General features: G+C 38.8%; 2 protein-coding genes and 1 non-coding gene across 5 annotated transcripts; 2 read left to right on the forward strand and 1 right to left on the reverse strand.

Moving 5' to 3' along the window:
- Nucleotides 1–9,649: 9,649 nt before the first annotated feature.
- LOC133799396 (uncharacterized) lies at nucleotides 9,650–12,710 on the reverse strand. The gene is made up of 2 exons (XM_062237417.1): nucleotides 12,599–12,710; nucleotides 9,650–10,041 (listed from the first exon to the last, which is right to left on the reverse strand). The coding sequence occupies exons 1-2, from the start codon at nucleotides 12,708–12,710 to the stop codon at nucleotides 9,650–9,652; spliced, it is 504 nt and encodes a 167-aa protein (XP_062093401.1).
- Nucleotides 12,711–13,797: 1,087 nt separating this feature from the next.
- LOC133802961 (small nucleolar RNA R71) lies at nucleotides 13,798–13,904 on the forward strand. The gene has a single exon (XR_009877703.1). It is a non-coding gene; the product is annotated as a small nucleolar RNA R71 (small nucleolar RNA).
- Nucleotides 13,905–20,289: 6,385 nt separating this feature from the next.
- Nucleotides 20,290–24,494, forward strand: LOC133802297 (disease resistance protein RPM1-like). Of its 3 annotated transcripts, none has more exons than XM_062240581.1 (2): nucleotides 20,290–23,155; nucleotides 23,972–24,494. In XM_062240581.1, exon 1 carries the CDS (start codon nucleotides 20,365–20,367, stop codon nucleotides 21,466–21,468), a length of 1,104 nt encoding a protein of 367 aa, XP_062096565.1. In that variant the 5' UTR covers nucleotides 20,290–20,364; the 3' UTR covers nucleotides 21,469–23,155; nucleotides 23,972–24,494. The 3 variants fall into 3 exon arrangements, with proteins under 3 accessions (XP_062096565.1, XP_062096563.1, XP_062096564.1); XM_062240579.1 differs by having other exon boundaries at nucleotides 20,292–23,155; nucleotides 23,977–24,494; XM_062240580.1 differs by having other exon boundaries at nucleotides 20,292–23,155; nucleotides 24,026–24,494.
- Nucleotides 24,495–25,486: the final 992 nt, after the last annotated feature.

Raw genomic sequence — 25,486 nt, forward strand, 5'->3', positions numbered from 1 at the left:
GGTGGTATGTGCATGACTCTCCTCGGACCAAAGGTCATGTACATTTGGCTCTCCTCGGACCAAGGTGGTCCGAGGATACTTCCTTTGCTCCTTACTTCGGGCAAATCCGAGGTATACTCCTTCATTGTGTCCGATCGGACACAATAATTTTCTTCTTGGCTTAAGGTGGTTCAAACCACCCTCTTTGGCATCTTACCTCGGTCAAGCCCGAGCTCATTTCCTTCAGTCAAGGTCCGATCGGACCTTGTAGTTTTCTCCTCGGACCAAGGTGGTCCGAGCCACCTTTTCCATATCATCTCTTCGGACCAAAATGGTCCAAGGATACCTCTCCTATGGGCATGTCCGATCGGACATGGTGCCCTTCTCCTCGGACCAAAATGGTCCGAGCCTCTCCATTTCAACCAAGGTCCGATCGGACCTTGCAATCTTCTCCTCGGACCAAGGTGGTCCGAGCCTACCTTCCTCCTCCTTCTAACCTCGTTCAAGCCCAAACCTACCTCTTCCATGGCATACCCGATCGGCCATTATGTGGCTTTCCCCTTGACTAAAACTTAAGCCTTGGTCATTCTCTTTGGACACGTTCGAGCCAAACAATCAAGAGGTCCCCTAAGCTTAGGTCCGATCGGACCTATTGCTTTTATCCCTTGAACCAAAATCCAAATCTCTCCTTCAATCTTCTTGGACTTGGCTTCAAATCAATCATTAGGGTCTTCAAACTGGGGTCTGAGCCAAGCAACCCTCAGACCAAATATTCTCTTCGGTCGGGTATATTTGGCTTGACTATCTGTCCAATTTCTTAACTGATGTATTGGGCCATTGCTAAGCCAGATCACCCCACTAACTCATGCCATGTGCCAATTTTACTGCCACGTCATTCTTTTCAAATTTTTGGGATAACAACCATATATTGATTTTGCTGAATAAGGTAGTCCAACTGAACATGGGTATATTGAGTGCGGGAATCAACTGGACCACCCAGTAACAGCGGTGGATCCAGATGCATTGGGTCAGGATTATTATCATGAGCATTGCTCATATCATTCCCATCATTTCCATCCCCCCCAAGATCTGGGTCTTCTTCTTGTTGAACTGCCTCAGCACGATTTTGAGGAGGAGCTGGGACATACGGAATAGGCAGTTGATACTTGGATATTTTTGCTCGAGTGATGGGAAGTTTGGCCTTCAGAGTCACATCGTTATCATAAACTGGTACCTCGTAGGTAAGGCATAAATCTGTTAAGAAGTGGATATGAGGCAGTCCAATAGTGGTGGAACCACTAAGAACATGGTTGATACTTTCACGAATTCTACGACTAACATCCACATTAAGCCCCTTCACTAAAGCATAGACTAAATAATTGCGTTCCATATTGATAGTCGACAAGTGCCCAGATGGCATCAACCGACTACTAACAAAGTATAGCCATGCTCGAGCTTCCTGGGTAAACTGACACAAAATGCAACCCAGCACACTCATTATGAGTAATTATCCACTCCGCTCCAGGGAATGAAATCGTATTAACAATTTCGGCATGATCAATTTCACCCCCAACTAACACCTCGTACTGTTCTTCATTCCCCTCATAACTAGGAGTACTATAGAGGGCATTCAATGCGTCCGCAGCAGTGGGCACCCACGCACCCCTAACATAGCACTTCTTTCGTCCCTTTGTTTTTGGATAATTGCCATAAAATTCATAGCAAATAGAAATATTTGCTCTTATGATATCCTTGTCTACAAACCCTTGCCATCGCCTTGCCGCTATATTGGCTCGGATGCTTTCATTGAGTGGGTCATTTTCATATGGTTCATTGTTATACTCAATACCCCTCTCATGAATGAACGACTTAGTGCACAACTTAAGATATCTATCTTGCGCCTTTTTATTCACAAACCTTGCAACATCAAAGTCTGATGGGGCTGGTGGGAGAGGACCATCTCGAGCCCTTGACGTGGAAGCCTTACCCTTATCTTTGGTCTTATTTCTAGTCTTAGGTGCCATTATGTCACAAAAGTAGAAACAAATACCCCAAACAATCAGATTTAATTTGACCAGCATCTCTCCTAGATTTCTTAACTTCCCAAATTATCTCAATCACCCAAATCTTCCATCAAAAGACCAGAACACAACCAACAACAACAATTCTCAAATCTATCTCTGTAACACCCAAGTTGCTAATAAGGTTTAGGACCTTGATTAGCGTGCCTGGAGGGCAATAAGTGAAATAATATGATAATATATGAATTTAAATGAATATGTGATTAGAATGCATGTTTAGGTGGTATAAATATGCATGTGGGCCCCGTTTGCATGATAAGGGTAAATTGGTAATTTTAACCCGCTGAGGGCATAAATGTGATAATTGTATTATGTGGTTTGTACCACGTGAGTGTGGTGACATCAGTGTGATGCACGTGCCGAGACGGTCCTAGGGAGCTAATTAGTTTAAAAGTCACAACGAGATTAAGTACCCGGCTCGGGAGGAGCCTAGGGGTATTTTGGGATTCTTATAATTGAGTATGTGAATTAGTGGTTAATGGTTATTGGTGATTGAGTAACCTAAGTAACCATTGGTAATTGCTGAGAGTAACAAGTTTAGATGGAAAAAATGGTAGAATTGTAATATAGGTGAAAGGACAAGAGTGCCCTTGAGGTTTAGTTAGGAAGGGATTTTGATGGAGCGATGAGATGGTCTTTTGGCAGAGGTTTAGATAGCTTTAGCTGAGGGAAATGAATATACACGATACTTTATGCTAAGTATGACTGAAGTCAAGTTTTGTAGGGCTAGAGAAATCAAGAAGGAAAAGGAAAAACTAAGAACTTAGAAGGCAAAGTGGAAGAGGAAGTGAGCTGAGTTCTTTGAGGCTAGTGAAGAGCTTAAGGGTGTGGAATCAAACTCAGGTCAAGGATTACTCAGAGGTAAGGATTTATCCCCTGTTTTTTTAAGTTTTGAGCTTGATTTTAGAAGGTAAGAATGAAAATTGAAAGATAGTCATGGCTGGTTTTGCATGAGAATTCAGCTAGTTTATCAAGAGGAATTTGGTTTAAAGCTGGGATTGGAGGGAGCTCAAGTTGAATTCTTGATTGAGGTAAGAGTATTAAACATGTTTGAGATCTCATAACTGTTATGGTTTAAGAGTCTAGAAGTTTGGTTTGCACTTCTCTCAAGTTTTGGTTTAAGTGTTTGAAATCTGAAACTCAAGTATGAATTTTGGGTGTGATTGTGTGATTGAGCTTGTTGTTGAGGTTTATAGTTTGTTAAATGGTTTCTTTGGGGTTTTAAACTGATTTTGGGGTTTGGGTATGTGTTGGGAGTGAATTGGGAGTGTTTTGGCTCGGGGAAAATGCAAGGGAAAACCCAAATTTCTGGGTTCGCGAAGGAGCGCCGCGGCGTGAGGCTATTTCAGTTTAATCACACTTTTATTCTAAAAACCTCGTTTAGCGAGTTGTTAGCACTTTTTAAACTCACTTAGTAACGACTCTAAGGTAGTAGGGCGCCAGAATCTCTCTCTACAATTCACAAATCACTATCCATCCACTTGCAATAAAAACAATTGAGAAAGCCCACTTACTTGATATGAGATAGATGATTCTGAAGAGTAGAGATGCCCAAAATGCCAAAACTTTTCCAAGATTTCTCCAAGATTCGAAAATTAGGGGTTAGGGGTGTCAAAAATTGAAAGGAAATGTGTTTTAGAGAAAACTGAAGAAGATTGAGGCTGTTGAATGAAGGAGAAAATATACAAATTTGGTTTAATGGAAGCTTAAGGGTGGTATGATGGCTAGGTTGTGGTGGCTATGGTGTTTTGGGACTGACTTGGTCGGAGAAGAGGAAGAAAAGAAGAAAGAGGCGGAATGAAATAAGATTATGGGAAAATAAATATGATGAAAAACCCTTAAAATTCGAATATGGGCCCATTTTGCGCCGCGGCTCTAATTCAGAACTGGGCAAAAAATAAGGCTCGGATTCTTTTAGGGCCGCGGCGCTGTGCAATAGAGTTGTGGCTCTAATTCCCAATTTTTTTCTATACTGGCTCTCTGACTTCTACAGAGCTGCGGCTCTAACACATAGAGCTACGGCTTAAATTCCCCCAAAATCCTCATCACTTCTGACATAGGTAGCGCCACAGCTCTAACTCCTTGAGCTGCGGCCCTAATTTATTTTTTTCTGGTTCATCCCTTTCTGAACACATTAGAGCCGTGGCTCTAAATTTTAGAGCTGCGGCTCTAATTCAACTTTTGTGATATAGCCCCTTTTTTTTCACGATTTTCACGGTTCTAATTACATAAACTATTTAAAAAAAGTAAACAAAAACAAATGAAAATAAAATTGTTCAACTAAAAATTGCATAAAAATTAAAAGTAAGAAAACATAAGCTTGAGATGACTCTCAAGGGCGCTGTCATTTAGCCGGACGCTGGATTCCTCATCACTGAGGATGCAAGATAATTACCGACTTGGCTTGATCATAGGGACCTCCCAAGTACGGCTTAAGTCTCTGCCCATTCACTTTAAAAGTTCCTTTCTTCTCGTTGCATACTTCAACTGCTCCATATGGAAATACTTTCACAATTATATAAGGCCCGGACCATCTAGAATTCAGTTTTCCTGGGAAGAGCTTCAATCTTGAATTAAATAATAACACCTACTGCCCCGGGTGAAATTCTTTTTGTACAAGATTCTTGTCATGCCATGCTTTAGTTCGTTCCTTGTAGATTTTCGCATTTTCATATGCCTCCTTCCGGAATTCCTTTAACTCATTCAACTGCAACATTCTCTTTTCTCCTGCGGTAGTCATGTCCATGTTCAGTTTCTTCATTGCCCAGTAGGCTCGGTGCTCTAACTCAACTGGTAAATGACACGCTTTTCCGAAAACCAATCTATATGGTGACATACCAATTGGAGTTTTGAAAGCTGTCCTATATGACCATAATGCATCATCAAGTCTTTTGGACCAATCTTTCCTCGAGCTTTGCACCGTTTTCTCTAAAATACTCTTCACTTCCCTATTTGAGATTTCTGCTTGGCCATTGCCTTGAGGGTGGTAAGGCAAAGCAGTTCGATGTCTTACACCGTATCGAGACAACAGTGCATAAAATTGCTTATTGCAGAAATGGCTCCCCTCATCACTAACTATAGCTCTAGGAGTTCCAAACTGACTAAAAATAAATTTCTGAAGGAAATTGAGAACCGTTTTACCGTCGTTAGCTGGTGTTGCTGCTGCTTCAACCCACTTGGATACATAATCGACAGCTAGCAATATATAAAGATTGTTATATGACGACGGAAAAGGCCCCATGAAATCAATTCCCCAAACATCAAAAAGTTCCACTTCCAAAATTCCGGTCAAAGGCATTTCATTCCTCCTTGCGATGTTACCAGTTCGTTGGCAACGATCACATGCCTTGACAAAGTTATGAGCATCTTTAAAAAGACTAGGCCAAAAGAACCCTGATTGAAGTACCTTGGCTGCTGTCCTATTGCCCCCAAAATGCCCTCCACATTGCAACGTGTGGCAGTGAGACAATATGGAATACATTTCCTCTTCAGGCACACAACGACGAATGATTTGATCGACACAATGCTTGTAGAGAATCGGTTCTTCCCAATAATAGTGTTTTACTTCAGAATAAAACTTTTTAAGTTGTTATCTAGACATCTCCGAAGGAACTATGTTAGCCGCCAAGAAATTCACATAATCAGCATACCACGGGACAATCACCTCTCCTCTGATGGCAAATAATTGCTCGTCGGGGAAACTGCCATTTATCTGTACTTCTTTCTTACCCGGTGTCTCTACAACCTCCAACCTCGATAAGTGGTCTGCTACCGAATTATCTGTTCCTTTTTTATCTCTTTTCTCAATTTCAAACTCTTGTAATAACAGTATCCACCTAATCAATTGAGGTTTTGCATGTAATGCCCCGAATTCTCCGGTGTGGTTTAGTGGCAGTTTAGTAGGCTGGGAGGGTCATACTTGCTTAATTATGCCATTAAATGAATATATGCATGTTTATGTGAATTATATTATAATATGATGTTATATGCATGCATGTGGGTCCGCATTTGAAATATTATGATGTTTTGATAATTTGGCTCATTGAGGGTAAATTTGTGTATTTGGGTGCATGATGTGATTTGTGTATGAGATTCCATTATTATGGAGATATATTCGAGCTATTCGGCATGAGACGGTCCTATTTAGTGGATTAGCGGTTTTGTCATAACAGGATCAATTATTGGATAGTAAGAATGTTTATTTGATGATAAATTGGGAGTTATTGAGATCATGGTGAAATTCTGGAAGTTTTCACTATAATGTTCCCGGGGGTGTTTTTGGGACCCCGAGCACTAGGTTTTATTTGAGGTTACTTAAGCTTGAAGTAGCTTGTCAGATAGAACATACGTTAGAAAACCTCTCATTCTTCCCCGTTAGCTCATTTTCCTCGTTCGAAGCGTTTTTGAAGATATCTTGAGTTCTAGGAGTCGGAATCAAGCGAGGATTGAGGCATAGTGATCCTAGGAAAGATTAGAAGCTTCTTGACCGAAGTATTTGATGAGAAACAACCTAATCGAAGGTAATCTAAGTTTAAAGTTTTGAGTTTTTATTGTTTCTAAGTTTTTAATTGGACTTTGTGAATCGTTGAGTTTTTAGCTCGATTGAACCTTGGGTTTTGATGGTTTTGGAGCATTGGGAAGCTTGGTAACTTTGATTTTATGATTTTGTAATTTTTAGGCATGATTTTGGAGGTTTGGGATGTTGGAGAACGAGTTTGGGCATGATCTGGGTTGGGCGCCGCGACCCTGTTCTTGGAGAGCCGCGACCCTTGCTTGAAGAAACAGGTGGGGAAGTTGTGCCTGCTAGGCACTGTGGCCCTTGATGATGGGCGCCGCGGCCCTTGTTTCAGAGGTGGCTGGGGGCCACGACCCTTGATGCCAAGGTCACATCCCTTGAGCAGGGTTGAGCCCGTTTGAGTGTTTTGGCCCTGGGAACATGGTTTTAGGCCTCGGGATCACTCCTACTACCCGGATTAGTGGGGATTGATGTCCCGGAGGCTAGATCTTGGCTTGGGAACCCTTGATTATCATTTTATTGATGGTATCCTATAATGTGTTATGATTAGGTGACCGCTAAAGGACTAAAAGCTAGATCGTTCTCAAGGGTTGTTCTTCTATTCATTCTAGCTCAAATCTGAGGTAAGAAAATTGCACCCCGTATGTGACATGCATGACTATTCTTGAGGCATGTTGATTGTGTAAATGTGGACATGGATTGATCATGGAATTCTTAGTGAATCTTGCTCACTTGTGCATGGTACTGACTCATTAGTCAGAATTGGCATAGGTGTCAGTATCAACTGTGAAACTGTGACTCATTAGTCAGGTTCGGTAGTGGTACTGGGCACCGGTCACAAAGTGATGACTCATTAGTCAGGACGGCCTTAGTGTGTTCAACGCAAGCCAATAAAGATTAGATCTAATCAATATCTGCATTGGATGACTCAAAGAGCATTAATGCCGGACCGACCTCAAGTTCGATGAATATTATAAGCGCTTGTGTGACTTACCTATCAGTCACTCATTTGTTTAAGTTAGAGACTTACCTATCAGTCTCTTGTATGTTTAAGGCTAGTGGCTTACCTAGCAGTCACTCTTCTGTTTAAATTAGTGACTTGCTTGTCAGTCACCCAGTATGGTTTTCTAGAACCTCAAAGTGATATTCACTTATCTGTTTAAGAGCTATAAGCTCTGTGTGATTATAATGATAATCATTTGATAATGTTTACATGTAATACTGTGTTTTCTTGCTGGGCTTTGGCTCATGGGTGCTATGTGGTGCAGGTAAAGGGAAAGAAAAGCTCACCCAGCCTTGAGTGGAGAGCTTAGGTGGTGATGTGTACATATGCGGCCGCTTGACCACCACGGCCAAGGAGTTCTCAGAGGAACTAGGGGGTTTACCCTATTTTTGCCGCTTAGGTCGACGGGTTTGTAATTTTGAGACAGTAATGACCTTTTTAAGTTGTAAATAACTTGTAAATGTTCTTGTGGGCCCATGAACAGTTTTATGTATTAAATAAAACATATCCTTTCCTTTTTGTTGTTTTTCACCTTAGTCTATTAATAACACTTAGAACACGTTTTTAACCAAAGGACTCGGGTAGCGGGTCAAATTTATGGTTTACCGTAATGGTTCTGGGGTACCCAGGGTGTTACATTGCATCTTTCTTTGTCATGAGGTACTTTATTGCCGAATGATCAGTGTGCACTATGACCTTATTTCCAACGAGATAGGGCCGAAACTTATCGATTGCAAACACTATTGCAAGCAGTTCCTTTTCAGTGGTGGCATAGTTTAATTGAGCTTCGTTCATTGTTCTGCTTGCATAATAAATAGTATAAAAGACCCTATCAATTCTCTGACCCAAGACTGCCCCAACTGCATAGTCACTGGCATCGCACATCAATTCGAATGGAAGGTCCCACTTTGGTGCAGCAACTATTGGTGCAGAAATCAACTTCTCCTTTAACATTCGGAAGGCTTTTAAACAATCTTCATTAAAATTGAATTTCACTCCGTTCATTAACAAGGTCGAAAGAGGCTTTGAAATTTTTGAAAAATCTTTGATAAATCTTTTGTAAAATCCAGCATGCTCAAGGAAACTTCGTACTCCTTTTACTGACACCGGTGGTGGAATATTTTCTATTATTGAGATCTTGGCTCGATCTACCTCAATACCTTTACTAGAGATTCTGTTCCCAATTACTATTCCCTCCTTGACCATAAAATGGCATTTTTCCTAGTTTAACACCAGATTTTCTTTTTCACATTGGTTTAGTACATTCTCCAAGTTACCCAAACACAGATCAAATGAAGAGCCAAAGACAGAAAAATCATCCATGAAAATCTCAATGCTCCTTTCCACCATATCTGAAAAGATAGCCATCATGCACTGTTGGAATGTTGCTGGTGCATTACATAGTCCGAATGGCATTCTCCTGAAAGCGAACGTGCCATAGGGACATGTAAATGTCGTTTTCTCTTGGTCCTCTGGTGCGATGGCAATTTGATGATACCCTGAGTAACCATCTAAAAAGCAATAATATTCATTGCCTGCCAACCTATCCAACATCTAATCAACAAAGGGAAGTGGGAAGTGATCTTTTCGTGTTGCCTTATTTAACTTGCGATAGTCAATGCAAATGCGCCACCCGGTCACAGTTCGAGTTGGGATTAACTCGTTATTTTCATTCTTGACTACTATTATTCCACCCTTCATTGGCACCACCTGCACTGGACTCACCTAAGCACTATCAGAAATTAGGTAGATCACCCCGACATCCAACCATTTCAAGATCTGCTCAAGTACAACCTCCTTCATAGCTGGATTGAGCCTTCTCTGAGCCTCTATAGAGGGCTTGCTTTCTTCCTCCACTAAGATTCGATGCATTACTGTTGAAGGACTTATTCCTCTAATATCTGCCAATGTCCATCCAATGGCCAATTTATGAGCCCGTAAAACTCTCAACAATTTCTCCAATTCAGTTTTTGAGAGATTAGTTGAAACAATTACTGGTAAAGTCTCATTCTCCCCTAAGTACGCATAACACAAATGAACAGGAAGAGCCTTTAATTCCAAATTCGATGGCTACTGAATGGATGTTAATGGTCGTTCGGTGGCCTCTGCCAACTCTTCAAATTTCTTCAAGTACGGGTGGTAAGAGTTAATCCATTTTACATATTCTTTCATCTCTTCATCATCATCATCTTCCTCACCACCAGTCAACACTGCCTCTAAAGCATCACTACTCACCCTTCTTTCCAAAACTGCTTTATCTATTACATCCACACTGTAGCAACTGTCACTAGCCATCAGATACGTCATTGCCTTGAAGACACTAAATACAACCTCATCTTCCTCGACTCTGAGTTTAAGCTCTCCCTTTTGAACATCTATGAGAGCTTGTCCTGTTGCTAGAAAAGGTCGCCCAAGAATAATTGGGACATTTGCATCCTCCTCCATGTCCAACACAATAAAATCTGCAGGGAAAATGAATTTGTCAACCTTCACTAACACATCTTCTGTAACACCCCAAGTTGCTAATAAGGTTTAAGACCTTGATTAGCGTGCCTGGAGGGTAATAAGTGAATTAATATGATAATATATGAATTTAAATGAATATATGATTAGAATGCATGTTTAGGTGGTATAAATATGCATGTGGGCCCCGTTTGCATGATAGGGGTAAATTGGTAATTTTAGCCCGTTGAGGGCATAAATGTGATAATTGTATTATGTGGTTTGTACCACGTGGGTGTGGTGATATTAATGTGGTGCACGTGCCGAGACGGTCCTAGAGAGCTAGATAACTCAAAAGTCACAACGGGATTTTATACTCGGCTTGGGAGGAGCCTAGGGGTACTCTGGGGAATTTTGTGAGTTGAGTTGAGGATTTGTGGTTAATTGTTATTGGTGATTGAGTAACCTGGGTAACCATTAGTAACTGCTGGGAGTAACAAGTTTAGGTGGAAGAAATGGTAGAATTGTAATATAGGGGAAAGGACAAGAGTGCCCTTGAGGTTTAGTTAGGAGAGGATAACTATGGGAGGATAGGATAGTAATTTGGCAAGGTAAAGAAGCTTCAGCTGAGGGAAAAGAGTCATCCACGTTTTACACTTAGGCATTATCTTGTTCTTGCTGAAATTGAAAGGAAACCTAGAGGAGGAAAGGGAAAACTAAGGACAAACCTCTTGGGATCAAGAAGAGAACTTAAGCTAAGGGAACTTGGAGGATTACTCAGTGAATTGAGGTAAGTAAAATTCTGTGTATGTGTTGTGGGATTTAGCTAAGAGTATCATGGAATTAGAACTGAGTTGTGTGCTTTGCTTGGAACTTTTGGGATAAATTGGGGTTAGGTTCAACAGGAGGTTGTGGTTTGAGCTTGGGACTTGATTGGCAAGAGCAGCTCAAGTTGAATTCTTGATTGAGGTAAGAGTACTAAACATGTTTGAGATCTTATAACTGTTATGGTTTAAGAGTCTAGGAGGCTGGTTTACACTTCTCTCAAGTTTTGGTTTAAGTGATTGAAATCTGAAACTCATGTGTGAATTTTGGGTGTGATTGTGTGTGTGAGCTTGTTGGTGGTGTTTATAGGTTGTTAGATGGTTTATTAGGGGTTTTGGATTGATTTTGAGGTTTGGGTATGCATTGGGGTTGAATTGGGAGTGTTTTGGCTCGGGGAAATGCAGGGGAAAAACCCAGATTTCTAGGTTCGCGAAGGAGCGCCGCGGCCCTGTTCTTTGGCGCTGCGGCGCGAGGCTGCTTCTGGGCAAGGGAATGCTCTCTGACTTGCTGGGCACCGCTGCGCTAGGCTAATTTCAGAACATGGAAATTTTGCAATTGTGAGCTTTTGCTTCGGGGGTTCGAGGGATGTTTCCGATGTATTGTTTAAGGAATTTGGGGATTCCGAGAGTGTGGGATTGGCCTCGGGAAGTGGTTTTGGATTGGTTAGCATTAAAGGGTGTTTTATATGTGTTGTGACTAGGTCTTTGGATAGGCTCGGGTTAGGGGACCGTGCTCGCGGCCTTGGTGCATCGGAAAGCTCGGAATACAGGTAAGAAAACTGTAGCACCCGTAGAGCAGGGCTTGGGCCCATAGTTTTGTTGCAGGGTGCGGCCCTAGATTGTATTATTGCTAGGATGTAGCATTAAATGAATGATTATATATTTGATTGTTATTTGAGAATGCTAAATGTGGTAATAACAGGGTGAACGGCAAAGGGGCCGGGAACGGCGAAGGACCGAGAACAGCAGTGGGGCCGGGGATACCACCTAGCACATGGAGTGCTTGTGGTTAGGGTGAGACCCCAATGGATACATGGGATATCCTTACGGTGTAGACCGAGTTCCCAGGCTTTGGTAACGCTTCTGGGACGACATGGCCGTATATGTGTTTAAATCTTATGTACTGTCTGGTTAGATATGGGTTATCTGCTATAGTGGTTGTATGATATGCATATGTTATGTGCTGTATGAGTTTTCTTGCTGGGCTTCAGCTCACGGGTGCTCTGTGTTGCAGGTAAGGGCAAAGAGAAAGTCAACCAGCCATAAGTACGGAGAGCGTGGGGGTGGCGCGTACATGTTTGGCCTACCCGACTGCTTTGGTTGGGGGCATTTTGAGAAATGGCTGTACTAAACTCTGTTTTTGATAATTAGTCAGCTGTAAATCTATTTTGAGTTGTAAATATTTTACAAACCTCGTTTTGGGATCCCAAATGTTAAACTCTTGGAACTTTTAGTGTAATGGAGTACTTCTAAAGAATACAGCCTTGTCTTTTTGTTTAATCACACTTTTGTTCTAAAAACCTCGGTAAGCGACTTAATCGCACATTTTAAACTCACTTAGTAACGACTCTAAGGTAGTAGGGCATTACATCTTCTATAATCCCCCTCGGATGAGCCAGTGATCGATCTGCCAACAATAGTGTAACAGTGGTTGGCTTTGCCTCACCCAAACCAAGTCTTTTGAATACTGATAGAGGCATGAGATTTATGCTGGCTCTCAAATCACATAATGCATGTTTACACTCAAAGTTACCAATTGTGCATGGGATTGTGAAACTTCCAGGATCTCTCAACTTCTGTGGAAGCTTCCTTTGCAAAATAGCACTGCACTCTTCGGTCAATGCCACAGTTTCGTAATCCTCCATCTTTCTCTTCTTTAACGTAACTGGGCATCTGTTCTAATGCTTCTGCAAAGGGGGTGTTGATATGCAGCCTCTTGAATACCTCTAAGAACTTTGCAAACTACTTGTCAAGACGGTTCTTTTGGAGTCTCTGTGGATATGGAATTTTTATGTGATGATCTATAGACACTGGAGGTACCACTTCTCTTGCTGGAGGAGTATCTTTAACCTTGTCTTCGCAAATCTTCTTGTCCTCAATATTGGGTGCCTGTTGATCATTCTTCTGCTCAACTCTTTTTTCCATACTTGTTCCCTCATACATTGTTCCACTCCTCAAAGTAATCACCTGGCACTGTTCATTAAGATTCCCCATTGGATTCACTTCAGTAGGGCTTGGCAAGTTTCCTTGAGCTAGGTTTGCCATAAGCGTGGCTAACTGTCCGATCTGAGTTTCCAAGCTCCGAATTGATGATCTCGTTTTTGTCATAAATTGAGTTAACACATCGGCCTGACCGTCTTGCTTTGCTTGCATCTGTTGATGTGCAGGTCTTACTGGTTGCTGCTGATAAAACCCAGGAGGAGGTCGAGGATACTGTGGTTGATTCTATTGAAATTGCTGCTGACTGCCCTGACCACTTGTCCAAGAAAAATTTGGGTGATTCCGCCACCCTGGATTGTAGCTCATGGAATATGGGTTGTTGGAGGGCCTTGGGAAGTTCCCTATTGCTTGCACTTGCTCCATAGGAATATTGTTAAAATCCCTATTTGTGCATTGTTCAAATAAATGAGGCTCCCCACATAACTCACATATAATCTGCATCTGCATAACTGGAGCTTGAGCTTGAATGTTGTTCTGCTGTAACTGTTTGGTTAATGTTGCCACTTGAGCGACAACATTGAGATGGCATCCAATTCATGCACTTCAGCCACCTTCTTAGTGGTTTCTCTTTCTGATGGCCATTGATAATTATTCATAGCCATTTCTTCCAACAGATCATAAGCTTCATTAGCGCTCTTACTCATGAACGCTCCTCCAGACGCCGCATCTATGATTGTGTGAGTAGTACCACACAAACCATTGTAAAAAATATGGACTAACATCCATTTTTTGATTCCATGTTGGGGACATTTTCTCAGCAGCTCCTTAAACCTCTCCCACCCATCATACAGCGATTCACCATCTTTTTGGTGAAAATTGTTGATTTCACCTCTATACCTTGCAGACAGCGATGGTGGGAAAAATTTTGCTAAAAATTTCTGAGTTAGCTCCTCCCATGTTGTGATAGAATTGGCTTCTAGAGAAATAAACCAACTCTTTGCTCGGTCCCTCAATGAAAACAGGAATAGTCTCAACCTCATTGCATCGTTTGTCACTCCGTTCATCTTGAATGTGGCGCAGAGCTCCAGGAAATTAGCCAAATGTAAGTTTGGGTCTTCCGTTGGTGATCCTTTAAACTGAACTGATGATTGTACCATTTGCAATATAGCTGGCTTAATTTCAAAATTATTAGCCTCAACTGTTGGAGGTCTAATGCATGACTGTGCCCCCGTTACAGTAGGTAGCACATAGTCCCTCAAACTTCTTTGCATTGGTTGCTGAACTGGTACAACTCGTTCAACAACTCCTACTCCTCCAACATTACCCGCTGCTATCCCCACATTTATATTCTCAGCATTGTCATGAGCAATGTTGTCAACCCCCGTTTCCTCTGTTTTGAGCCATTCTTTCTATCCTTTTCTGTTTCCGATTTCTTCTACAGGTTTTCTCAATTTCAGGATCAACAGGCACCCTTGATTCAGATCCCTCTTGTCGCATAAACTATATGAATAACTGAAATCACAAATTGCAAAAGAAAACCAGAATGAGAACAGTATAAAAGAAAAGCAACCAAATTAGAAAAAGAATTAATTTCTTGATATTAGTAAAAACAGTCCCCGACAACGGCACCAAAAACTTGTTGTGTAAAATCGATACGCAAGTGCACGTAATCGTAACAAGTAATAAAGAGTAAGTGATATCGTTCCCACGAGGACTGTATATTAAGTACCAAAACTTAATTCCTATTTCTATTTGGCTAACGATAATTGAGTCACAAGAATTAACTAAAATTATAAAACAAAAATCTGAAATTAACTTCAAGAACTGAAAATAAACAACGTTAAGAAAGTTCAATGGATTAAGAACTAGGGCAATCAATTTCATCAACCATCCTCTTTAATTCTTATTAACACAAATCTTACTATTCGATTTTTCTATTGTGATAGCAAGTCAACAATAATAACTTATATTCGTACTAGGATATATAAGTCTCAATCTTATGCAAATTTTCTACATCTCTGTGATAAATAAACATAAGATAGGCATTAAGATTAACAACCCTAAAACTACACAGACCACACAGGTACTCTCGTGGTAATATGAAATCTATGTTTATTCAATTACAGCATATTCAATTCTCACTTCTCAGATTTCGAATCAAAATCATATATTTCATGTCAATGGTGATCAATCATTTACAAGCATTATATTCAAATTGAATAAATCACAAGATAAAATTGAAATCATAAAACTTGCATTAATTTAAAATAAAGATTTAGGAGAATCCATTAACACCCTAGAAAAAGAGTTTAGTTCATGACAAGATTCATAATAACCATAGAAGAAATAAAAAACATCCAAAAATACAGAAAATTCCAAGTAGAAAAGATGAAAACTGTGATGAATTCCTTGATTCCACTTGCAATCCTCCACAATGTGCCTCCAGCTGTCTCCTAGGGTTAATCTCTCTTTAAAACATCATTAAGAAAGCTTTTATAATCCCTAATTAATTATGTGCGATAGGACAAAATTGCCCTTGAAAAATACCCTAAATTCGACTTTCCGTACGAACTGGCGCCGCGACTCCATATGATAGAGCCGCAGCTCTAGTCCACTTTGCCATCCGGAATCCGTCTCTGAATCTTGTAGCGCCGCAACTCTAATTCAGATTTTAATAGAGCCTCAGCTCTATCTGATAGAGCTGCAGCTCTAATGCTGACAGATTTTTTTTCTCTTCTCTAAAACTCTTAAGGCTGCGGCTCTACACCATAGAGTTGCGGCTCTAATGCCAACTTTTCACCAAATCATCAATTTGACCCCTGGTTTCGCCTAATTTCCATTCCTTATCCCGTTTAACACCGTTTCTTCAAGAATTAAGTGCTTTTCCTCTAATTTCAAGCTATTTCCTTCATAACCACACTTAATCCTGAAAACACAATAAACACCGGCATAATATTGCACAAAACCAAATAAAAGACTAAAATTGCATCTTAAAACACGCCATAAAAACATACCAAAACTAGTCCTAACATCTACCCAAAATTTTAGAGGCATGTGTGCTTGAGCTAAGAGTGTCAATCCCATTTCAACTATGTGCCTATGTTTTCTCTCGGCCCTACCATTTTGTGTTGAGGCAGTTTGTGTTGAGGTGTGAGGGCATGAATGTTGAAAATTTATACCACTTTCCTTGACAAGGTTTTCAAATGATTGAAATTCTCCTCCCCAATCTGATCTGTTGTAAGAGTTTTTATTCTTTTCTCAAATTGGTTTTCAGCAAGGATTTTGAATTGAATAAAAGCATTTAGAGCTTCTGATTTTGATCTTAATGGGTATAGCCAAGTGTGCCTAGAGTAGTCATCAACAAAGTGGATATAAAACTTGTAATTAGCGCTGGATGCAATGGGTGCTGGTCCCCATAGATCAGAATGTATTAGTTCTAGTACCCTTGTGGCTCGACTGTTAGATGCTTTAAAAGGTAGTGCATGTGATTTCCCTAGTTGACAAGCATCACAGAATGTTTGTTCTTCATTAAAAGATGTTTTTACATTAGCTAAGGCTAGAACTTGGTTTAGGACTCTACTAGATGGGTGTCCCAACCTTCTATGCCATACATCTTTCTTAGAGACTCTAGACTCTTCAGTCACAGACTGATTTACATTCCCTTTTGATTGAAAAGAAACTACAGTAAAAGGACTTGACACATGCTAATATTTTGAACGAAAATCTGTACTCCCATTAGCTGATTTTAGTCTGTATAATCCATCATATTCTGATTTTTGAGACAAATTACCCACATTTGAGGTTGTGTGATTGCTTGCTCCACTATCCATAAACCATGCATCATTGTCGATTACTTCTGGTGATGCCGTAAAAGCCGAGTGATTTCCTTTGTGTTGATTTTGAGCTCCATTTGTTGCTGACCATAGCTGTGACCTCTGCCCATAGCTGGGATATTTTGTGGCTATGTTTGCTGTTGGACTTGGTGGTGGTGATACAACTTTGTTTGCTGCATTTATGGCCTGTGGTCGCTCGAGTTTGCTATCAAAACTCAGCAAAATGTCTTGTAATTCCTGCCGGGAAGTGCTAGATCTAGCTTCAACTTGAACCACTATAGTTAGATAATCAGAATCCAGTCCCGATAAAACATTAGCCACAAGTTGTGACTCAGGATAAGGGTCCCCAGCCAGTGCTAAAACATCAGCTCAGCCAGTCCCCATTACTTCCGTCGCAATCGTCTCTGTCATGGAGATGTAAAGCCAGCCCATCAGCAGCTGGTCTGTGCCATTTATGAACTCATCAAGTTTGTGACCTCTAATAATGGTAGATACCATTGTCTTCCAAAGTGTGTAATTCAAAGTATTAAAGAAAGGGCTGAGTAAAATGGTTGTTGACATGTGTTAAATTGGTAGCATTCTGTACTGTGCTGTCTGTGCCTGGTGCTACTGGAGTATTGGCTGGAGCTGAGGTGTTGGTGGCCTGTGCTGTTGTTGTAGCAGGTGGAGGAGTGTTGGCTCTGGTAACAAGAAAGAAAAGCAGTATAATATGTAAGAGTATTTGGTAAAAACTCAGCTCAAGTCTAGAGCAAGCATGCTCTATACACGTAAGGCATAACAATAGGAATAATAATAATAATAATAGACTAATATAATAAAAACCATTTCTAACAACCACTTGGCTATAAACGTGTGACATGGATAGTGGATGAATACTCCAGCGGTTGACTAGGACTCAGCAGAGAACATCAAATCTTCACAATCACCACATTGTCTCTTTAAGTTTTCAATGTAGGAATGTTGTCTTAACATCCTGCTGTTCAAATTGATTCTCATAGTTCTTCATAATGACATGCTATATATATATTAGTGTAAGTTCAATAAACAAGTTCAACTCATGTTCATAATGAAGAAGGTTACTCTGTGTCGTTCCAAGATAGAAACAAATAATATGCATTCAAAAACTCTTTTCAGCAACTACTTTATACCCAGATGAGTGTCTTAGTTGTTTCATTCTAATTAATTCAAAATAGACTACTAAGTTTCTTGTATCCTTTTCTGTTCTGCTTTTGACCTTACTATTCTCAGCATCAATTCTAGTTTGAGTGGCACATATAATGATACAAGGGCCACCATCAAAATGTTCTGTCATATCCAAAACTTTAGAATCCTTCCATGCACAGTTTACTTCAAGGCTTCTATTTCAGCTTTTTCATTCCTGGCTATCATCGTGTCTTGGACTTTGCCTCAAGTCGTTCAAAGATGTTTCAAGTGAATAGGATTTTCATTTTTTCACAAATTCTTCCTCAAGCTCTCTAAAATCCACTTGCCCTGCAAAATATTAATGCACTTTTAAGCAAATTAAACTACATGAACCAGTAGCATATATTACAGTCAAGAGCTCATTCACTTCAGCAACACATAACAAATAACACCAGCTGAAGCTAATTTCTGTAGCTTATTATAGAGCATAAACAATTTAAATTGAAATAAAGCATAGAGATTTTTTCTGCCATCTTGTGCGTGGAAAGATGTTTGCTTTGTCTAATTTCGTTTTATATATATATATATATATATATATATATATAAGCTGCTATGAAAGCTTTATTAGGTGTGCTGCTATGCTATGAAGTATGAACAACCAAACTAACTTGAGAAAGAAATTTGAAAGATTGCACAATATTGATAAAATGCTCAGCTCAAAGGATGAGGCTGGCTGCTCTTCTATTTAACCTCATTGGTACAGAGATTCTAACAGAATCATTATGATTACAAAATCATACACAGAAACTTGTTACATTGGGACCACAATGACAGCAGGACAAACTTCTAGAAACTATGAGAAATAATAGGATAATGGCACAGTAAATAAGGTGTGCAAAATATCATTTCTTAACAACTAGTACTTTGAATGAAGAGCATATTATTTCCAAACATGTTGATACACAATTATATACTCCTGTATCTTTAGTAGATGAATAATTGACTTCTGAAAAGATCAAGAAAATCAAACATATACAACATAATAGCGTATCAAGGCAGTAACAGTCATGGTGAATAAAGTGAATACAGCAGACTGAGTTGATGAGAGTTGATACATTTATTCAACCAACAAAGTAAATATTTCAAGTAAGAGTAAAAAGTAATGAGACAAAGTAAAAGTAAAAATAGTAAGAAAGCAAAATCAGAAAAACCGTGCTGTGTTTTGTTCTCCATAATCAACTTTCCATCCTTTCAAACAATACAACAATTCTGTAACCCTGAAATGGCAAGAGCATTCAAATCCCAGGAATCAGCTTGAGAAACAAATACACCTAACTAAGTATACCAACAGAAATACCCAACTTAACTAACTTCTCTTTCTATACATATAACTCTGAGCTTTAAAAATTTGAGACATCCTATACAACTGTTTAGAAAAGGCTTTTGATTCATGACCAAGACCATGCATGGTAGCTGCATATTACTATAGAAAGCATTGTTCATGGCAAGTTTGTGACTAGAGAGTTCTAAGATTGTATAATAAACTACAAATTGTTATGAAATTATATATATAAAAAAAAAAGAATGGTATTTTTTTCTTGAGTTATATATAATAACAAAGGTATTGTAATACTAATGAGGATCTTGTAATAACTTATAATAAAGATATAAGTATACCAAATAAGCATCAGCTGAAGCTGAGCTAATTAGATAGGCTGCTATGCTATGAACAACCCAAACTAACTTGTACTTAAATATATGAAGAGCATCTTAATTATTTCCAAACATGTTGATATACAATTATGTACACAATTGTATATATATATACTAAAGACACACAGAATATGCAAGTGTATCACAGGCAGTAACAGTCATGGTCAATTATCACAAAACAAATTAAGATCAAATTTTTTTTGTATCAGAAACTTACCTTACTGCAGTCCTCTTTTCCTTCTAGTTTTCTCACCTGAAAGGACATCTTTGAACTCGGCATATCATGAACTCGGCATACAGTACTGCATTTCATATATATATATATATATATATATATAAATTACTTAAAAAAAATCTGATCTAATTTGTATGCATGCATGTTTCATTAGTTTGATAACAAAGTGGAAGTGTATATATATATGTGGGCAGAAGTAGCAGTTCGGTAATTCTGTTATTTACATATACGGCACTTGCTTTTTTGGTTAATATATTATAAGAAGATAAGATATGATTGGTTTTGATGGACAGAAAAAAAATATGGTTGAGTCGAAGTCACTCTGGTTGACTCAAAGTCTTCGTTTCATTCTACCTATAAAAATACAGAGGTTATCTCAACAAAAAAAAAAATAGAGAGAGATCACAGAGCAGACGAAGGAGATCGAAACTAGTCATGGCAGAGAGTGTGGTGAGTTTTCTACTGGAGAAGTTTTCGTCCTTGTTGGAAGATGAGGTGAAGCTCTTGAGCGGGGTCCGAGATGAAGTTGTTTTCGTGAAAAATGAGTTGGATCGCATAAGAGCATTCTTGCGATCTGCTGATGCCAAGGAAGATCAAGATGAAGAAATCAAAGTGTGGGTTAAGCAAGTTAGAGAGGTCGCTTACGATGCAGAAGACATCATCGATGATTTCTTGTATAGATTTGAGCATACCAAGCGACATGGATTCTATGGCTATTTGTGTAAGATGGCTCGCGGAATCAAGAACTTGAAAGCTCGCCGTCGAATTGCCTCCCAATTGCAGAGTATCGAACGCAGAGTTACTGATATTTCTGAGGGGCGCCTGAGATATGGTTACAAACTGAGTAGTGCGGAGATCGGGTCGAGTTCGGGAACTAAACCTTGCTACTATTCTGAGGTTAGAAGCGACGCACGGTTGCTGGAAGAAGCTCAACTAGTGGGCATTAAGTCGGACAAGCAACATCTTTTGAGTTTTCTTATGGAGGATACCTCTCAACTACGAGTGGCTGCAGTGCTCGGAATGGGAGGGCTGGGCAAAACCACTCTGGTGAGTTCAGTTTATAATGATTCACAAGTAAAGAATCATTTTCATCAAATCCAAGCTTGGGTCACTGTTTCACAATCGTTCAAGCTAGATGAAGTTCTGAGACAAATTATCCAGCAATTTTTCAAAGCTATGAAGCTGCCACTTCCTGATGAAGTTGAGAAGTCCACAGACCCGTACTTCCTAAAGACAACCATGGTTGATTTTCTTAGTGACAAAAAATATTTGGTTGTATTGGATGACATATGGGATGTGAATGCATGGGAAGCAGTCAAAGTTGCATTTCGGAACAACAACAATGGTAGCCGAGTAATGATCACTACTCGTACTGCAGATGTGGCCTCTACCTCTACCAAAGATGTTGGAGGTCGCATCTTAACCTTAAATCCTTTATCTTCTAAAGATTCTTGGACTCTATTTTGTGTAAAAGCCTTTCAAGGTAATGTGTCCTACTCGTTTGGAGGAAATTTCAAGAGACATCCTGAAAAAATGTGAGGGATTGCCTCTTGCCATTGTTGCAATAGGAAGCATGTTGGCCACAAAGGACATCAACAGAGTAGATGAATGGGAGATTGTTCACCATTCTCTACGGGCTGAATTACAAGGCAATACAAAACTGAAAGGCATGCAAACCATACTTTCACTTAGTTTCAATGATTTGCCTTACCACTTGAAGCATTGCTTCATGTATCTAAGTTTATTCCCTGAGGATTATTCGATTAAACTCAATGTCCTGATTCGATTGTGGATTGCGGAAGGTTTCGTAGAAGAAATTGAAGGAAGAACATTAGAAGAAGTGGCAAATGGTTGTTTCAACGAACTTCTTAACAGAAGCTTGGTCCAAGTGAATGAAAGATATAAGGATAGAAGAATCAAAAGTTGTCGAGTGCACGATATTTTAAGGGAAACTATGCTTCTAAAATCGAAAGATCAAGGCTTTGCAGTAATTACTAATAAAGAGAGCAATAAAAGTCTTCCAGAAAGAGTTAGACGACTATCTGTGCATGAAGGAACAAATATAGATGCATCTGGGGAAAAACAACTATCTCAACTGCGCTCTTTTCTCTTATTCACCGAAGAAAGAGATGTCTGGAATAATTTCATGTCTTCTTTTTCTGACCAGGGGTCAAGACTTGTCAAGGTGTTGGACTGTACATGTGCACCTACGACTACATTTCCACAGAGTCTCACAAAGTTATACCATTTGCGATACCTATGTCTAAGATATTCCGCTGTAAGTTCAATTCCACCCTCTATTGCAAATCTTCGACATCTTGAAACGTTAGACCTCAAAAGGACTCTTGTGCGAGAGCTACCCAATGAGATTTTACGATTACAGTGTTTGCGACATGTAATAGTTTATGATTGTAGAAGTGATTGGACATTGCATGGCTTTAACGCTTTAAAAGGAATGGAATCCCTTTCATCTTTGAGAAAACTCTGTCATGTTGAGGCAAAATTGGGTGAAACTGAGCCTATGGTATCTGTAGGAAGGCTAACACAACTGACGAGGTTAGGCATCCGACAGCTTGGAGCTGAGCATGGAGATGCACTATTCTCTTCAATTCGTGAATTAAAGCTCCTTCGTTCATTAAATTTGGTTTCAAGAATAGAGGATGAAGCCCTTAGTTTCCAATTTAAATCCTTCTCATCTCTTCGATTGCTCCAGAGATTATATATAACAGGTCGCGTGGAGAAGTCACTAAAAGGACTACAAAACCTTACAAACTTGTCTAAATTATATCTGAGTGGTAGCAGGTTGCAGGTAGATCCGCTAGAGTCATTACAAGATTTGCCCAATCTAGTATCACTCTCCTTTTATAAAGGAGCTTATGATGGGGAGTCACTATGTTTTAAAGCTGGGACTTTCTTAATGCTCAGATATCTCCGTATTACAGAACTGGAGAACTTAAGATGGGTGACAGTGGAAGACAAAGCATTGTCTCATCTCGAACTTATGGTTTTGGACGATTGCAAATTACTGAAGGAAATACCATCAGGAATTGAACGCCTAAGAAACCTCCAACAACTTCAATTGGTAAATATGGCTGCAGAATTGACAACAACTGTATATCGTGGAAGTCAACATGATAACTACTCAAAAATAATGCACATTCCACGTGTTTTCATCAGCCAATGGAATATTGAAACGGGACATGATGGTTATTGGTTGTAGGGATATGTAAGTTTCATTCTTCTTCTTCTAAAAACTAATGAGCCCTTTTATTTAATTATTTTATTCTCTGGTTTGTAAATTATATTTTTGAAATTCAATCACAAGAAAAATTATTTATATTGGATTATTATGATTTTTATATTCAACCTTTCAAAATTTAATATCACCTCCTATAACATAGATATTCTTGAATTTGAGCTAGAAGAGACATTGAGGTGATCAAAATAAATAATTGAGACTATTTTAATTTTACATAGGTATTAAAGATGTGAGTTCGTAATGAGAAGTGGATTTTTACCTCTCTATAATTGTTGAGTACTTACTAAATGTTTTTGAAGAAATTAGGTTTGATGTGAAAAAAGTGGAAGGTGAATTTCTTCATAGACCAAATATGATATAATTTCAAGGTTGGTTTCATTATGTTTTGGCTGTTATCTTGTTTTTCAAGGACTTTCCAATTCTATTGTGCTAAGAACAAAGATGACATTCTATTTGACAAAACTAGTTATCTTTTTATTTGATTAATTGGATTCATGTTCTTTTGAGCCTTTGTAGCTCTTGTTCTCAACTTAGTATGAATATTCTTTCATCATTTTCTGTTCATCATGTGGTGTCATTGTGTTGGCTACTAGTGCCTCTTTCTAAGACTAAAGAAGTATCAATTTTCATAATATTAGTGTCAATTATAAATTCATTCTTTTTTTTTTAAATCACAAAAAAGTAAATGAAGATATTACCGACAAAAATATCATTTCAGTTTCAAAAGTTGTACTTATGTTCCAAATCTAACTTTTATTGTCTGATTCTCATAATTTGTTACAGTATAGTGAGGCAGCTTCCATGATATTTCTCATAAATTGCTTGTGTGCCATCCAGCAACCTCTGATGGGGCATAATCAAGTTGTTGATTGAGCTTATAATGATTGGGAGGCACAAGTCTTTTGATGATAATGATGAGGAGGAAGAAGAAATTGATTAAGAGTTTGACATGTTGTTGAGGGAAGTTCTGTGTTTGGAGTCGATTTTGAGATATCTGAATCTGTCTTTTTTGAGACTCACCTTACAGGATGTGCTAAAAGTTGTTTGGAATGGTGTTGAGGAGTACAAGAAGGAAGTGGATAAGATTGGAGCACTTTTGCAATCTGAAGATGCAGAAGAGGAACAGTTGATGTTGAGATTGTGTAATGTCAAATATCATGTGTAGATATTTGTTGTAATGAACTCTTTTGAGTTCTGATATTTCTTTGAGTGTTATGCTTTGGTTTAGTTTTGGAAGTTGCTTGACAATACCCAGATGGATTTTTCAGTTGTTTCATTTTAATTGATTACTGAGTTTCTTGTTTTCTTTTCTTTTCTGCTTTTTCTTTCTTTGGTTTGTGTTAAGGTAAAATATTTGACCTTACTTGTTTTTTTCATATATAATATATATTGATATTCTAAGTAAACAGATTTTTCATTACTTTGGTAAAGTGCTGTCTTCAAATTCTTCTTCAAGCTCTCTCAGATTAGCTAGCCCTTGCCCTGCAAATTTTAATCTATGCAAAATATTTATGCTCTTTTAACGTAACATTACATATTCAAGAGATACTGATTCTCCTGAGAGACTTAAAAATGGAATGCATGCAGACGAAGTCTTTTTATTGATAAAAATTAAATTGTGATAGAAAGTATTTTTCATATTCAAATGTTCACATCTGATCTAACTTATAGTATTCATAGTCATGATTGATTCTTAGAATGTATTCTCACTAGTTTAAGTGGTTTGATTTTAACATCCCTTAATATTAAGGCTAGTAAAGAGCATATATTTCTCTACAAGCATGAACTTTGTTAAAATTATTTTTTCAGAAAAAAAAGGCACAGTAGTATTAGAAAATAATAGAGTTCAAGATATAAGAACAGAGATATTTATGTACATTGTTCTCAAGAGTGATATACACAGAAAGTTGAATTGTAAATAATATATAGGACTCTGTATAATAATAATAATAATAAGTTTTTGTTCTAGAATCATCTCCAAAGATCTCGGTCAAAGCGGGCATATGCCAAACGTGAATACCCCTAAAGCCACAGGCAGAACATCTGGTAGAGAGACCCAATCTTGAGTGAAATAAATACTACGGCTTCGATCTTTTTCAATAAAATCATCACGTAGTAAATCAACAAAGCCTAAAGTAATTTTTTTTTCCCTTCAAGTTTACCTACTACAATATCCGCATGGATATGATTTCCACCAGATATACGTAACACTTTAGCTTGTACACGAAAATGCATACCATGATTCTTTTTTCTATCAATAACTGCATGCATTGCACGGTGATTTTGATAACACATACC

This window comes from Humulus lupulus, chromosome 9, assembly GCF_963169125.1.
Source record: "Humulus lupulus chromosome 9, drHumLupu1.1, whole genome shotgun sequence".
Classification (NCBI taxonomy): Eukaryota; Viridiplantae; Streptophyta; class Magnoliopsida; order Rosales; family Cannabaceae; genus Humulus; species Humulus lupulus.

Coding starts and splice junctions, on each gene's coding strand:
- LOC133799396 (XM_062237417.1), bottom strand. CDS start 12,710: ATGGAGGATTACGAAACTGTGGCATTGACCGAAGAGTGCAGTGCTATT. Junction 10,042..12,598: donor CACAATCCCATGCACAATTG/GTAACTTTGAGT, acceptor TTTTCCCTGCAG/ATTTTATTGTGTTGGACATG.
- LOC133802297 (XM_062240579.1), top strand. CDS start 21,416: ATGTGTCCTACTCGTTTGGAGGAAATTTCAAGAGACATCCTGAAAAAA.